The 17,346-nt window shown below is 49.9% G+C and overlaps 1 protein-coding gene across 11 annotated transcripts in view; it reads right to left on the reverse strand.

Moving 5' to 3' along the window:
* The window catches only part of EBF3 (EBF transcription factor 3), a 115,018-nt gene that overhangs the window by 11,551 nt on the left and 86,121 nt on the right, over nucleotides 1–17,346 (reverse strand). For all 11 annotated transcript variants that reach the window (XM_036923882.2, XM_036923891.2, XM_036923909.2 and 8 more), the window contains one exon: nucleotides 897–985. In XM_036923882.2, the coding sequence (XP_036779777.1) occupies nucleotides 897–985 (89 nt within the window). The remainder of the gene's footprint in view (nucleotides 1–896; nucleotides 986–17,346) is intronic.

Raw genomic sequence — 17,346 nt, forward strand, 5'->3', positions numbered from 1 at the left:
TTAAAAAGGAGCCTAATGATACTGCTTATGTTCATGCTGAGCATTAAAAAGGTAATGTCTAAAAGGTTTTATTGTGTTAATAAAACTCAGAGGTGGTCAAGACTTGGGTGCACACAGGGACGGAATGTAAAATAATCAGTCATAATCTTATGACTTCATTTTTCATTTTGCATTTTCAACTCTGCCTTGATAGTCAGAGATAGCTTCTAAAGACAGAAAGAGACAAAATTGTATCAAAGGAGAGGAAAAATTATAAGCTTGACTTATCTTTAATGTTATACATCAAAATGAAATTCCTGTGATATGTGGCGTGTGCATAAACAAGCCAGGCAGCTTTTGTCTTTGTCGAATTTAAATGAAAAGTCCCCCTAGATATTAATATGTGGACTTCATTTGTTAGCCTGCTAAGTCAGGGACTTATAACAAAAGCTTTGTAAACAAAAGATTAAACTGAATCGAGCTTTAGAAAATGAAAGGAAAACAAGAGTGAAGTAATCACAGATCAGGCTGGAGCTGCTCAGATTGAGATCAGCACAGGCTGCTGGAGTGGAAAATGTTTAATTGAACTATTTCATTACGCAGAAGTTTATGTCCCCCTTGCAGAATCCAAAATATTTGTATGAAAGAAGCCACTCTTCTCCTCCTCTAAAAATACGGTCCTTCAGAGATGAAAAGAGGCTGGCGATCACTGAGCCCCTTTCCCTCACCCCTTGCCCACCTCTGAATCGGGCTGCGTGTGCATCAGGGTAGCTCCCCACCCCCACTGGCCTGGCCACAGTGCAGGGGTCAGGGTGTCTGGAAGCCCTGCTTCCTGGAGCACCTGCCACCCCCAAACCAGAAGTAGCCCTGTGGCGGCCCCACTGTGAGAGCAGGGCGCCACTCACATGGTTACTAACCTTGGGTAACCTTTCAGGATCACCCGGATGCCTTGGGATCACTTTCTGCAACCTCTGGAAGCCGTAATCTATGGTTGGTTCGTTAAGGGCTGCAACAGGACACAGAAAGGCAGGTCAGGTTAATTACTTTTATGTCATCCATTACTCCTTTATTGCACGCTTACAAATATACGTGTAATTCTCCTTTCCTGACACTCTAGAAGGCAAGCACCCCTGAATGCCAGTTCCGTGTTCAGCAATGGATTTCCCCCTTTCTTTTGCACATAAAAGCAATGATTATTTCTAATCTATAATTAGACTGGAAGAAAGTCAAAGGGTTACTCAATATATCGCAAAAATGGTAGTGCAGTCAGAAAGTTGCAAGTCTGGGGCCATATATAGCAATCACTACTGTCAGGATCACCGTCTACACTGCGCGGTGCCTTCTGCACCAGCCAGGGATTTATGGGAAACTGGCAATTATGACATATGTCCAGCTATTGCTAGCTTCAGATTTATCCCTGTGGTCCTTTTTTGTCTAGCATATTGCCTGAGCACAAACCAGGCAGGAGGAGCACTTTATTCTTGCAAAGCTTTAATAATCTGTGAATGGCTGACTACTACCTGATGTAGAGCACTATCATTCCACCAGCCTCACGAAATTGCTGGCCACAAATAGTAATTAATCTTTTTATCCCTCAAATTGTAATTTTGACTATGAACTGTGTGCAGCCATAAATCAGCAGCACACGCTGTGTACAGTGCATGAATCACGGCCGGGACTCCGTCCGACCGCACACTCCGTGTTTAACAAGCTTTATAAGGAGCCATTGGGCTTTATTATGGCTCTGCCTGACTCCAACGAAAACTGAGCCCGGAGGCCCGGGGACGCGAGTTCAGATGAAAATACTTATTAGAGTACATTACTTCTTGGAGTAGATACCGCTTCCCGAGGAGGAACGCCAGGGCGCACGGCGCGACATAAATCAGGGGGTTTTCTGAGACTAATAAGACCTGCCGCCATCTATTCATTACTCAGGCCGCAATTTGGGCCACCACTCATTAGTCAGCACGTAATTTGATGATTAACACCACCCAACTCGGCGGGTCTGCGGCGCGCCGGGGACACAAAGGCTACAGCTGCAAGGAGCAAGGCTGGAGGCTGCCCGAAATAACTGGTCCCCACTTTCCTCCAGCGCTGGGGCTGCGGGTGTCAACACCCATGGCGGGTCTCATCAGTGACGCCAGAAGACTCGCACGCACACTAATAATGCACCCGAAAGTTGAGGCCACAATATGATCTGACATTCCATCATACATCCCGGAGACAAAGGTCCGCACAGGAATGTGAAGTAAGACATTTTCTTGTTAATAAAGCATTGATCCGACGTATCGATTTTACATGACATGGCTTTTGCTGCGATTTTGCCCTCTTTTTTCTTTGCAAATAGTGAAGCTCTTCAAAATGCCTTGGCGCATGTGACATGGCAAAATTTCTAACTCTCTGTGATGTAAATTCTATACGTGTAAAACCACTTCATAATCAAACCATTAATCATCAGAAGCTGTCAGCGTTGACTTGGGGGACAATTTGTCACGTCTCTGCCTGGGCCGGGACGAGGGTGTCGGGCTTCAGCACCAGGCGGGCAGCAGGGCGGATGGGCCTCGCCAAGCGACTTGGCCTAAAAAGGGTTAGATAAAGTATTGCGCTTCTTGATTAGGGAACAAAAAAGGTGGCCCACTGTGCATTTCTAACATGTCAGGGTCTCTCCTCTCTCCCAGCTAATCACCATGACTGTTTGACTTAATGAATCGGCCTGATGAAAGGTGATCAGAAAAGATAGATGGGCAGCCGCTATTGATTTCATGCAAATGCCGCTGACAGGTGATAGACGCTTTAATGCAAGCTTTCAGAAGCTTTATGACTTGTAATAACCATACACTCTCATTCTGGGAGAGACATTTTCCAGTGTTTCAGCTGAATTGATATTCTCCTTCTATGACTAAAAATATTTTAAGGCAGTATAAATATGCAGGTACCTTTCACCTCTTGCTGCAGTCCAGAGAGCGTTTACATCCTGATGCACTGCCAAGAATAAGATCGGCGCTCCCCTAATGGGGGGATGATGACACGGAACTGAACCACTGTAGGTCTCAGCCATGCTGGCCTGGTGAGGGCGGGGCTGCTGCAGCCTGGAATCCCGTCCAGGGGCTTTGCTACTGGAAGCCCACTGAATTTACATGGGAGAACCAGAAAAAAAATTTGTCCACGTCTTTAAACTACAGAAGTGACATGCATTCATGGTTCTGGGAGGGTTTTGATCACTGGGGGTGGGGTTATCCAGTTTCCCTCCGTGCCTCCAGGAGCAGAAGCCATCTGCAGAGCCGACTGGCGGCCTTCCGAGTGCCAGCGCACACAGAACCCATCCCCTGCACCCAGCGAGACCAGGAGTTGGGGAGACTCCACTGGCAAACCCCGCAGCCAGAGGAAAAAGCAAGAGACCCTTCACACACATCTAATAAATCCTCAGCGTGTCGAGCTCACAAGGCAAGGGCCCAGCCGAGCCAGGGCCAGGCTCCGGGCACGTCCAGTCACAGAGCGCCGAGCCAGGCCAATCAATAGCACTTTCCTGTTTTAGAACTGGGTAATTATGAGGGGGAGAGATTGCCTGACCTTTCACCCGCACTGCATTACTTTGCTGATATTAAGATAAATTGCCTGATTTTGGGTAAACATATGCTGCAATTCAAACTGTCAGCACTGGTTTGCTCAGGGATAATTTGTATTGATCTCCCAGTTTCTTCCCAATTTTGCTTACTGACCTCGTGGATAATTAGAGAAGGAGCCTTGGGTGAGCTCAAGTCGGGATGAAGAAGAAATATGAAGAAGAATAAAGCAAATTTGTTTTATGTTAATATTTGTAGGGCCTCCCCCCACCAACGCCCTCACATCTGTCAGCATCAGGAGAGCCGTAAATTAATGTACTTGGTTCCTGAGCAATTTATTCCAAGGAATTATTTAGCAGCATGCTTAGTCTCTGAACATGTGTCACTGGGTTAAATTAATTTAAGCTCTGCCTTAAACACAACAAAAACAAATGTTATTTTCTGCTGAAGGGGGGGGGGGAAAACAACACATTTCTCAAAATGTTATTATAAGCTCCCAACTTCATACATGGATTTCCACATATCTGCATCTGAGAGGTTGAGTTTTATAACAAACTGACCCCCCAAAGTAATTAGCACCCATTATTTGTTCTGAATTCAAATCTTGCTAAGATGAGCTGCTGCATATAAAAGAGATGCATGCATGTGCAAAATTATATCATTTAAGATATGTCAGATTGTAAGGCAGTTGTATCAAAAGTCATAAAACAAATCTCCCTTGTGAAATATCTCTTTATTAACAGTGCCATAAGATATTAACATTCCTCATTTAGTGGAGGGCCTTTTATCTGTTTCAAATACGTTATTCGTCCTTTTAGAGATAAACTGTATTAATATCCATTTGAGTAGGCTACCGCGGCCTAATGCATAGTAATTTTTGTTGGAGAGCTTTTATTTTAGAATAAGAAAATTATACAGCAATAAAACCCGAATGAATCAGAAGCTAGAATAGCCGGGAATCACATTCCATGCCAAATGGGGCAGGCGATCAGGCGGCCTGTGAAAGGCCAGCTATCCGGCTATCATATGCAGGCCGGCAACCAGCATGGGTCATACAAATAGAGCCTGACACGGCCACATAGACTCAGTGATTCCTACACGTCGGAATAGCCTACAGCTCGGGAAGGATACATATTTAAATATATTTGAGTGTACTGGAGTTAATCTCGTTACTTTACATGCATTAAAGTCATAACAGAAGAAGCATTCTAAATATTTAAGTCATGCCCATGTACTGGGGGATTAATCATACCGCAATTGATAAAATTTTAACGGTCTGTGATGTCAGTTCAAGTTGGGATTGCCGGAGCTAATGTGGCAGCAGAAAATGGCACGAGGCTCCGAGCTGCAGCTGCGGCCAGAGCGGCTCCAATCGGCCTGCTGCAATTAGAAACGTACCAATGGGCAAGAGTCAGTGGAATCTGCTTTCTTGTGACATACGTAGTTTCAGTTTTCATTTTGATGGCTTAACCTTCTTTGTCAGCCAGCCCTGCCTTGAGGTCTGTGTTAATCTCTGATACCCCAAAATGTTTATGATTATTTTATTAGACTCAAATTCCAAGTCCAATAACATATAAACCTAATTGAATTAAGCAAGGGGGACACGTTCAGGACCTCTGAACATGTGAACAACACAGAAACAAAATTTCAGATTGGAAAATCTATGTTTGGGGCCAGTGTGTTTTTTTCAACGAAGAGCCACTCTCTTGGAAGGAAAGTGGCCAAACGAACTGTCTTAAATACAGTTCATTCAGCTGGCATTTACTAAGCAGCTACTATGTGCCTGGGGCCCCTTGTGGAGACACCTCCCCTGCCACCCAAGGGCATCCAGGGCAGCAGGAGGAGCAGAGGTGCCCCTTGCGGTGCCATGCTGCCTCAGTGGGCTGCCTGCCCAGGGTGCCGAGGGCCTGGTGGGCCGCCTGCAGGCGAAGCTGGACTGGAGCAGGAGGAGGGGTCACGGTGACTAGCTGGATGGTGGTGGCAGCAGCCCCACCACCCCGCCAGGGGGACCTGGAGAGCAGCCCGGCCAGCGAGCAGGGCCGACTCCCAGTGCTCCTGGACTGACTGCCCCTACAGCCACAGTCGTGCTTCCAAAACGGTGCCATTAAATGCACAAGGGGGACGCTTGCAGGTAGGAGACCAGCCGCTTTCGCGCGGCCTCTCCATTGTTCAGAGGAAGCCCAGTGAGCAAAAAAAGGTATGAGAAGTTTTCGGTTTGGCACCAATTTTCCCTCTGCCTGAAATGCCTGACTGCAGCAATAAAGACAGGGGGACATTCACTTGCTTCATTCCAGCTGCTGGTCGCAGCCATCAAATGAGCTCCCGTTCCATTTCAATAATGGTCCTCTTCCTGTAACTTCCCAGTCATGCATTTGTCATAATGCAGTAATTTTCTAGCTACAAACAGATCCTCATAATGAGGCAGTTTTTCACATTAGCAACATAACTACATAATAAGAACATCTGTGGTTCCTTTTCCGAGGGACAAGAACGCGCTTCAATTAAGGCAGTGGGGATTGTTAAATAAGATATAGTATATCTTACTAACAGGGATACCCAGACCCTGCCCCAGCAGACGGCAAGCCTTCAGTGTGCCTGAATGAACACAGGTTGTAATGTGTAAAAATTAAATAAAGTAAAATTAAATTGCTCAATACAAAGACATCCCTCTAGAGGGTGTTAGTGATTTCAGTGACAAAGTGCTATTTGCTGACAAGTAGTTTACACATTAACCAGCTGAATCCAAGGGGGAAAAATGCCAATAGCAATTATATCACCTTGAGGTTATTAAATGTCCCACTGATAAGTAACTAGGTGAACTTGACCAGGTGATAGAGGCCGCTGTGAGCAAATGACTGTGCAGTGAAGAATGTTTCTCTGCCCCGCTGTTCCTCCAGATAGCTTTTCTTTCAAAGATGACTGTATAAAAAGTTGCATTAAAAATGTGTGGCCTTTGAAGACAAAACTGGTGTTCAGCTTCTCCCCACACACACCCCAAATGTCCCGCCCCCACCTGAGCACCTTCTTTCTCTGCCTCAGAAACATCGCACGAAGTCTGCATGGGCCTGTTTTTCTTCTCCCCATTTTTAGGCTTTAAAATGATGCTAAGTTCTCCACTTTATCATCAACTGTCTCCTCCAAGTGCATTTCATCTATGAGAAATTCAGATGCTTGGGAAATTAAAATTTCAAAGATCTGCTGCAAAAAAAAAATCAATGGGGCGAGATCAATGCTCATAGAAATTTCATGAACTTTGAACTGATCTGGGCATGATGATGAGAGGTGGCTGGAGTTCCAGGCGGCTGACGGCTCCTCACGCCGATGAAAAGCGGCCGGGGCAGCTGAGAGGAGGACCGCATTTTAGATGGGTTTTCACTTTCATATTTTGTCCAACAAAAAATTAATATTTAGTCTATTTCAGTAACAAGCAAAAATAGAAGGAAAAAATCCCTGCTTTCCTGGCACGACGTGTAATATCCCCACTTCTTAAGAGCACCTAATGCTTTGCACATTAACGCAGCCACGAAATGAAATCGGTTCCCTCTGCAGCCGATTGCAGGTGCAAATTAATATTGTAAAATGAAGATCAATACATGGACAGGGCCAAATCAATAGTGGCTAAATTATTGCTGCATTTTCCTCCTCATTCAAGATGAGTTGTGTTTTCCTCTCAAAGTCAATACTTTGCAGCTTTTCTCATTAATTTCTCAATAAATTTGGCAATGAATTTCAATCACAGAACTCGGCAGGGTGAGCCAGGAGTTGGGGCGTGCATGGGAAACACAAAGGCCATGGCGGTTCTGCATCACTCCCCAGAAGCAGACTTGGGCTCCCCGGCCTGGCCACCAGGGTGGGCACAGACACCAGTACTTTGAGTCACCCTTCTTTGACACGTGGCTAACCCTAGTTGCCCTCACCGAGTGACTTGGCTTTTCCAACATCCCAGCCCTGGGGCCTGACGCCAGCAGGGGTCGCTCAGGCCAGCCCAAGATCAGCCTCCAATTCACGGGAGTTACTCCAGGGGCCCCTCCAGCCCACTAACCCAGCAGTGTGTCCTATAACCAAGGCCTCAACGGATGGGAACAGCGCCACACCTGACTTCTTGCTGGAAGTCAGATGCCTCCTCATCCATACTGGGAGTGCTGTGCTGGTATTCATACCGGCAGCCCAGCCTGGCCTTGTGCACAGGGACCGGCTTCCATTCACCACTGCCTGGCAGCGGATGGCGGCATTGTGATGTGACACCAAACACAGAAAAGGGGACAGCTCGTCTTCCTTGTTACCAAAATAATACCGTCACTGACAACTGTTGGACTGCATTCAAACAATGCTGTTTACATACCTCAAAGAATACACTGGATTATGGCTTTAGAGTAATGCTACAACTCCATCCACTGAGCCCAGCCGGCAATGGAGGAAAACTAAGGCACACGGCACATCAGATGCCCTCCCTCAGATGGCCTTCTGCCCCCGGGGACAGACTCGCCACAGTGGTGGCTCTGAGGCAGGGAGGTGGTCCTGGCCACCCAACAATCTTCACATGCCTCACGAGGCTGCTCTAACAAACAACACCTGTGTGTCAGGAAGAGTCTGCGAGCCAGAGGGAAGGGGAAGCCAGTGGGCAAAAATCACCCTCCACTTCATAAAGCACACACGCTCCAATGGCATCCTTCCTTCAGAAAGAAAACTCAAGTATCCTGGTGTCACCAGCCCTCTGAGAGTGTGTGTATGTGTGAGTGAGTGAGTGAGTGAGTGAGTGAGTGAGTGAGTGAGTGAGTGAGTGTGTGTGTGTGTGTGTGTGTGTGTGTGTGTGTGTGTGTGTGTGTGTGAAGGGTCTTCAAACCCAAATGGGCGACAGAACGCTCTGTGCAGAACCATCCAGGCAATGGATTTGCACACTTTAAACCAGTGTAAAATCTCCATACAGAGGTGAGCTGGAAAACAGGATCTGAAATTTCAACCCCCTCCCAGGAGAAGGATCCCTGTTGTGGTCCTGTGCTCCCAGAGGTGGCCAGCTGTCCACTCGCTTGGGGCCTGCCCTCCTCCTGGAAGGTAGGGCGGGCACCCCCTGTCATGGCACCTGCCCTTCTCAGTAGCACCAAGTAAAGACTGCGGGCTTCTTGAAAATGCCAGGCAGTGTAGAAAAGTTACCAAAACATTTTTTATTTTGAGAGGCCAATGTGAATGTGATGCTTTTCCTGTGTCTGCCCAAAGACTTGCTCCCAGTGTTTCTGACAGCATTACCTACAACACCCAAGCACGTGTGAACTGACGAGGGGTGACCAAGACATGGTGTAGCCGTACAGTGGAATAGTACTCAGCCGTACAAAGGAATGGGGCTTGAAACACTAGGCTGTGAGAGAAGCCAGACAGGCCACATGGCGTGTGACTCAGCATGCCCGAAATGCCCACAACAGGCAAATGCAGAGACAGGAAGTGGGCTTGTCAGGGTGGGGGTGCAGGGAGGGCGGGACAGGTGGGGGGCTGCTAAGGGGCATAGGGTTCCTTTCATGTGATGAGAATGTCCTTGAATCGGCTGAACAGATGCACAACTTTGTGAATACACCAAACACCACTTAATTGTGCACTCCAGATGGGTGAATTTTTGTTATGTGAATTATATCAGAATACAAAACAAAACATTAAGTAACATCGCTCATCTCGATTAGAATACATGTGCCAGCCATCCCTCTACTGAAGGACCTGCCTTCTAAGGTCTGAAGGTCGTCTAATGATAAAGGTGCTTTTTGGTATTTGTGTGAAAAGGTGGGGACCCTCCCATCTATGGGGAAGGGATGGGGAACAGGGTACAGGTCCCACTCAGGACGTGTAACCAGCCTTCCCAACAGTCCACATGGAGGCATTTTTATCTCCTAGATTTTCAGGGTGAATGAAGAAGCAAAGCATCCTCTGAGACAGAGCCTTGGAATCCACAAACCACAGTCCTTGAACACAGGGTTCCATGTTATGTGTCATGTAAAACAGTCGTGTTTCCACACAAGGAGCCCTGAAATCCCAAACCCCACTGGGGTCAGGCCTGTACGGCCTCACCTGGCCTCCCTGCCAATGTCTGGCCACCTGCCACCCAGCTCTGACTTCATGCTCCATCCACACTCTTCCCTCTGCCTGGAAACCCCATATCCTCTGCCAGACACCCACAGGAGCACCTCCCCAAACACCTCCACACCCCTCTCTGGGGCTCTCCCTTCTAGAAAACCCCACCCTGCCAGGATCCCACAGCTGTCCCTCGTCTTATGGAACCTAGCACCTTTTAGGACTATTTGGTTCACTTCTTTTCTAGTTCCTGTCTCATTCTCATAAGACTCTGATTCAGCAGGACTGCAAATGTGGCTTGTGCAGCAGACATTGGCCAAGCACGGCCAAGAGCCAGGCACAGCATAGCCTGGCTGAAGGCATGGTGCTCCCCAGCGAGGAACCCACCAAGCGTCATCCACCCCAGCACCTCCGAGGCCCAGGTGGGCATTAGGTAAGCCCTGGACCAATACAGAGACAGCCATGGGTAAATTCCAAATCCCACTGGCAGGAAGAGGCACCATCCCGTCCTTGGACACCACGCCCCTTTCAAGATCACTGTGACCAGCCGGGACTTTCTGGTCACTGAAGAAAGGAGTGACATAGGACATGTGGGGTCTGGGGCAGTGAGGTGGCACATGTGGGTGACAGGTGGGTGCAGGCACACACCCCCCCATGGTACCGTGACAAACCTCGGGCAGCCCAGGGCACTGTCACTGGGACCACATAGTGGAGAGCTAACATGGCTCCCTGCAGGCAGGAGCTAAAGGACCCAGCGGCCCTGCCCACTCCCCACCACGTGTGGACCTCACTTGCATGGTATTAAAACAAGTCAACTCTTGAAATAACATCCATTTTAAGGACACTAAGCACATGGGACCAATTTACTCTTTAGCTGGGGAACACACTGTCACCCAATGCCAAGTCGTTCAGGAGGTGGTCATCGATGCGCCTGCTGTGAAGGTCCCTTGACCACAGAAACTGGACTTGCTGCACCCCCGGGGCCCCAAGACAGGGCAGGGTGTCGCCCACAGCCCCTGCATACTAAGAGAGGAGACAGGGGCCCTGAGAATAAGGGGGGAAGACGGAGAAGGAATCTGTCAGAATCCCCCAACCCAACAGTCCAGATGCCCTGACTTGGGGTCCTTAGTGGCCACCAGGTGCTCAGTGGAGGAGGGCCCCAAGAAGGTGGGGGTGCTCCCACGGGACTCACGAGTGTGTTGCCATGAATGGAAGACGCGAGGAAGGGTTTTCTCGCAAGGGCGGGCCGAGGGGCGTCTTCCAGGGGAAGGAACAGCCGCCCTGTCAGCCTCACCCTGAGGAGGTTTCCCGCAGACGGGCTGCCCCTGGGCTCGTCGAGATCCGCAGCAGCCCACCGTCTCAGTGAGAGCTTCTGTGTTTATAGTTTAACACAGTCTGTAATGAATCTTCCAGATCACATGCGCCACCCCATGTATCCTCAGGTCCCTCGCGGAACTGAGTTATTCCACGTGCTCATTAAGAGCATTTGGAAACTTCTTTTTTTTTTTTTTGGTGTAGCAACTAGCCCACAGCACCACTTTGTTGTTTCTTCGAAAAACTTTCTAAGAAAGTTGGACTAACTCATTTGGCATTTTCTAGGATGAATAAAAAAGGCCCAACTGATTCAAATGCTTACACTTTTTAAAAGCACTTTTTCTCATTCAGCTTTTGGGAGCCACGCCTCAGCCTAGAGCACAGGTGTAGAGACAGGTCCGCAGACCTTGCGAAAACAGGTTTAAGAGGACACCACCAGCAGCTGCTGAGCTCAGTGCTGTCACCGTCCCCACTGGCACAGTGCCCCCCAGCCAAGTGCACCCCACCCACTGCCCGCTTCCAAACCGGCTGGTAGCCTTGTGCCCTATGTCCAGCCAGGCAGCCCTGGTGGGAGGCGGCCTGTCACCTCCATGGCTGTGGTAAGACAGAAAGAAGAAAACTATAACGTCTCCTTCTTCCCCTGGAGCCACAGAGAGATCTGTTTCTTCTCTTCAGCATTAAAAGAACCACATGCTTCCATCTAAATGGCTGTTCTGATGCTTCGCTTGGTCTTCATCATCGAACTTGAGAATTTCCACCAGGTGCTTTGTACGGTTTTATTTTTACACCTTGTTATGTCCACTCTATTCTGCACTTCAGTCGGTTCTATTCACCTTGTCGAACCTTTAAATGGCCATTCATTCATTTCCCCACCACCCCGCGCCAGATCCCCAAACTATTCTCACAAGCGGGCTCACATCCTCACCAGCCAGATCGCAGAGTAAATCCCGAGCGTGATGCCAGCCTATCCCGGGCCGCCCTTCCCACCGCCTCCTGGTGGGTGGGGCCCCTGCCTGTGCCGGGGGCTCGGCGGGCGGGGGGCCGGGCCTCCCCTTCCGCTGCCCACTTCCCAGCCATCACCAGCAGAAACCCCGGTGACCCTTTTGTCCTTTCGGGAAGATGGATGGCCGTGTCCTGCCTGCTACATTTTGTCAGGTTTGGTACCAGAGAGTCAATACCTTCACCTTGACACGGAAACTTCGTGATTTATCAGTCGGGTTCTCCTCCTGGGCTGGTGCGGCCCCACGAAGGGGCACCAATCAGGGGGCAGTGAGCAGAGTTTGGTCACAGCCACTTGGAACACAAGCAAAGCCCCTCTGACGACAGACAAATGTGTCTTGTTAGCAACTGCCCAAAAGCGCTTGACTTGTACTAATAACAAAAAGGCCATACTGGTCACCGTGGGTCCAGAGATGAAGCACCCTGTCACCAGCCTGGTTGGGAAATTAGCAAATAATGTTCTTTTCCTTGATAAATGGGTGACAGCTCCCTCTCACCAATCATTTTTAACATTTTGATGCATGCCTATGATCCCACTGGAGGAGCAGAAAAGTTTACTGGCCCTCAATTTTCAGATGATGAATGGAACTCTCTAAATGTGCGATTTCTGTATGAGGTATAGTTCATTTTAAGCAATTCTAGTAAATGGGTGTCACTGATTAGGACAAATAGTCTACTTGTGCAATAGCACAAATGGTGTGTCTCATTCTCCCAGCCTCCTTTGAGACAGGAGGACGGGGACGGCAGGGACCCTGGAGCCCCCCGTGCCACTCCAGAGGAGGACACAGTGCACGGCCTGCTCTCCCAGCGCCCCCCCAGCCCATTGCAGGACAGGCCCAGCCTTCCGGGTCTAACGTTGTACCACACAGTGCACAGGACACCGGGTGGGCACTCTCCTTCCTTGGTGGCCCTCAGGAGCCCACACATGACCCCAAGAGGTCAGTCTCCATCCGGGGTCCACACACCATCCCAGCCGATGGGCAAAAACCCTTGACGACGTAAACAGGACAAGGTGGAGTTGGGTTGGGGGGAGAAATCATGTCACTGGAGCCATGCACCATCTGGCTAACTGCCCCAGCTCTCCCTTCTGGACAGGCCTAAAGGCGCCCTGAGTTGGTAAGGCCAGCCCCAAGCTCTTCCTCCACAGAACTGAGCTATCACATAAAAGTGAACGTGTCTCTCCTCCAGGGCACCTCGAACATTCACTGACACCCTCCATCTGCTGAGCAGGGGCAGCAAACAGTGTGGGTGCAGAATGCCCACTGCAAACGACCATGGGCAGTGGCTGGGACAGGCGTGGGCACCCGGAAATAACAGACTGAATTGGCTGGAAGCTTCCCCAATTTTGAGGACCCTTAATTAAAATATTTGTTTCTCCACGGTGTCCACATACTTGACTAAAAATTTATAATTGAGATAATCAGGTGGTTTACATTTAAGGGAAGGCATTAGCATTTAGTTTAGTGTAGTAAGAATAGTATGATTTGTGGGAGGCGATTAGGGATCATTTGCTCTGTGGATACAAGTAATTTGTTTGAAGAGCGCTGGCCTGGGAGACAGCTAGTTGGTGCTGGCGGTGGCCGAAGGGCACTATTGATGCTACAGTGTGTCACTGCGCTGTTGACAGAATGCACACAAAAGATCTTTAAAGCACTTCAGAAACATGAGCGCCTTTCAAGGAGTGGAGTGAAGTGGGGGTTAAACGGTGGAAGCCTGCAGAGGATATGGCAGGGCCCCAGGCAAGGGTACTGTCACCCTACAGGTGCCAGGACAGTCTTCCCCTTGCCATGACACCCGTTCAAGGCACAATATGACTTAAAAAACACAAAACCGTAAATACTGTATCAGAAAGGACACGAACTGTCAGAAATTACTGGCCGAGCTATGATTTCACAAGCCTAAAATCGAATGTGTGTCTTTGTGCAGAAAGTAATCATTTTTGTGTCCCATCCAGCAAAGCCCTGCAGACCTGAGACGGGCCTGTGTGCTCAGCAGTCAAGCTGTCTGTCTGCTCTGGGCAGGTTCTTGACAGACTGCCAGCATCCTATGGAGTAAGAGGGCGCAGTCCCTGGCAGGCAACTTGCTGGCTCCTGGTCCTTTGTGATAATTTATTTGAATAAAATAAATATCTAAAGGGAGGGTGGGTCACACATCTGGGTGCCAGAGCCCCAGAGCTGCAGCCCATGGCTGTACCCGGAGTCAAGTGCCACTGACCAGCTTCGGCTCTTCTGTGTGACAAGAAAGCTCCTACCAAACGGATGAGGAGTGACACATTTGTGCAAGAACACCTCACATTTGGAAACATGTCTGTAGAACTATAGAACTCGTTTTCACTCTTAACATAATTTCAATTAGAAGCAAACAAATTCCAATTTGTCTTAATCAAATAAAACTGCAATGCTTATATTCTAATTAAAAATAATTTTCTTTTATTGCTCTTAACTATTTGATGTGTTTCTACTGGTGAAATCATGAATGTGAAACTGTTCAATCTGCCCATACCATGAGTTGCTCAGGTGGGATATTCCGGGACTATTTAATTATTATTAAACAAGCAAATGATACACTATCAGACAAATATTAAAACAAGTATTGCACTCAGTTATTAATTTACACTATTCACTTTTAAATGCAGCAAATATCTCATTAATTTAATTTTAGGTGCCCACCCGTTTATATTGCATTTTACAGTCTAGAAGGCAATTTACTATTAACTGGCAATTACATACAGAGTGATTGTTAATTCTGCTCCTAAGTGCTAGCCGCTTGAAAATTGTTCTCTCTCTCTAATTTTTGACCTTCTTACAACAGGGGTGAGGCATGCAGGGAATACAAAGGACTGTTATGGAGGAGCTGGACATGTCATTTGTGACTCGTTCTTTTAATTCACCGTGCTAATCAACGCAACTGCCACTGCCTCCCAGGGTAATTGTGTCTTTACAGTAGTTGAAAGCAGCCGGCAACAGGCCTGGATGGATGGGCTCGGCCTGCCTCCCCTTCCCGGGGCCGGGCAGCAGAGCTCCCACACCCACTCTGGGTTGACTAATCGGGTCTGGTTCTGAAAAATCTGGTGTTTCTCAGATCACTGTAAACAGATCATTTAGGCTGCTTGCCTCTGGCGGGCGGGGCCCCTGCTCTGTGCACAGGTTCATTATCCCCAGGCCTGCAAGGTTCAATGTGAGGGTGTCCCAGCAGCCTCCGGGCAGGCGGGCAGGGGAAATGATGGGAGCCAGATGCCCAGGGGACAGCGCCCGTCCTGCAGGGCTCTGCGCCTGCCTCCTGACATCCAGAAGGGCCGGCTCAGTTTTCAGGGGGGTGCAATTCTCAGTGATTACTACATTGTCCCCATCAATTTCAGGGCCAATGCAAATCAGACAGAAGCTTCCAGGTCAGACAGGTTATGACCCCACCTTTCCTCTGCTCCCTGAGAGTGTAGGGCCCCATATCCCTTACACGGCGTTTGAAATGTATATTCCCGTTAATGATTGGGGTGCGGGGATGGCGGGTGGGGGAGGGGGCAATAAATCACCCTCCCGCTAGGAAAGGCAAATGTACTGAATGGCTTCATTGAAATGCCCGTCAGTGGGAGAACTCTCCATGGAGGAAATCCCCAAAGCCTTGGGCAGCTGGGACCCAGAACCTGTGGCCCAGAGACTGCAGTGGACATGATACCCACTTGCAAAATGGATGCCCAGTGTTGAGACAGTGGGTGGTGGCCAGAGCTACCCCAGGGATGAGCCGCTTTCCGTAGGGGACACCAGGAGGGCAGGCATCCGCCTGGCCAGAGGGCCATGGGCCGCAGAGAGAGCTGCTCTGACGCTCCCACCACCAGCCCCCCCACCCCCACCCCCACCCCCCACCCCCGGGCCCTGGAGCTGTGGGACAGGGCTGCACTGCAGGCCCTCCACACGTGACTCCTGCTGGCCAGTGACAGGCAGCTCCTCCCCGCCACTCATTTTTCAAACGCACCTGTGTTTGTTTACGATGCCCAGCCCAGGGCCTGTCTCTGTCCCACTGGGGCCAAAATCCTCAGCAGTCAACAGGCAGGGGAGGGAAGGGGGAAATGGACTTGTCTGCCATCATGTCTTGGAAAAGAGTCACCACTCACTCCTAACAGCAGCCTGCAAATTTCCCCACCGAGAAGCCCGGCTGTGCCAATATCCCATTCACCAAAAGGGCCACTGATGGGCCCCGTGAGGAATGCACCCAGGAGCCAGCTGGCCCTGCCTCAGCCAGACCCCGGTGCTCACGTTCGTGTCCCGAGCCGACGCCGAGCCCACACACAACACAGCTCATGAGCAATCAGTGTCCCCTCCTTCGAGGAAACAGGGACCCGACAGAAGTTTGCTTCAGAAGGACGGCTTGCTAAGCACCCACCTGGGTCCAACATAGCCCTGGAGTTATCCCTGGGTGAGGCCCAGGAGAAAGTGGGACTCCGGTCAGGAGGTGTGAGCCCGGGACAAACCCACCTAGCGGTTAGCAGGTTAACAGGAAGGTGTGCAGAGCAGCCGGCCTGGCCGCTGCTCCCACCCCGAGCCTCACCCCATCTACACATGGCCCTGAGCTTGTACCTCACAGGGCCCAGTGCCCTCGGTCACCTGCACACGTGCAGGCACTCAGCCACTGATGTACGTATTTGCTTACATGACACCCTAAGTTTCCTAACCCCACTGACATGTCCTTCTTTTGTAACACCCTGGGGGCCTCAAAAGCTGGAGGAGCCCCTCGTCCATCCCAAAGGCCAAGGGCATCTGGATCCTGGAAGGGGGACGCACACCCACAGCTCCTTGCTACTCACACCCACTTCCCCTGGGTTCGTTCAGGGCTCCTGGGTGTGTTTGCTACCCCGCGGGAGAAAGTGGCCCTCAGTAGGGGGCAGGTGCCTCTCTCCCATTCGACTGTGAGTGGGGCGCTAACTGCGGGGGGTGGCCAACAAGGACCACAGGTGTTCCTGGCAGCTGGGCTGTTAAGGGTCCAGATGCCTCTGGGGACAAAAGCCATGGCTATCTGTAAGGACCCAAGTTAGGCACTCCCTGGGTTGACATTAGACCCACTGCAAAGTGCTGGGAGACTGCATTTCACACCCATTCACTACTTTCCACAGGGAAGCAGGTGAATAACCTTTGCAAACCCCAAAGTGGAAGGGGCCTCAGTGCCCTCCTTGTCCCCTGCCTGGACAGTGGGAGCCAGACCTGCTCCAGGGCCTCCCGCTGCTGGTGAGAGAGCATTGTCCAAGCCTACGGACCCCAGCCCAGGTTCCCCCCTGGACCGCCCGGCCCCCAGCTCTGAGCACACCAAGACTATGACTGTGCAAGAACCAGAGCCCATCCCTTCCTCCCTCTCGGGGTTTCAGTAGACGCTGTCCCTTGTTAAGAACACTTCTCAGATATCACAGCTTTCTGCAGATGGCTAGGACTAGAAATCAGAATGCAAACAT

The sequence above is a fragment of the Manis pentadactyla genome, chromosome 8 (genome assembly GCF_030020395.1).
Source record: "Manis pentadactyla isolate mManPen7 chromosome 8, mManPen7.hap1, whole genome shotgun sequence".
NCBI lineage: Eukaryota > Metazoa > Chordata > Mammalia > Pholidota > Manidae > Manis > Manis pentadactyla.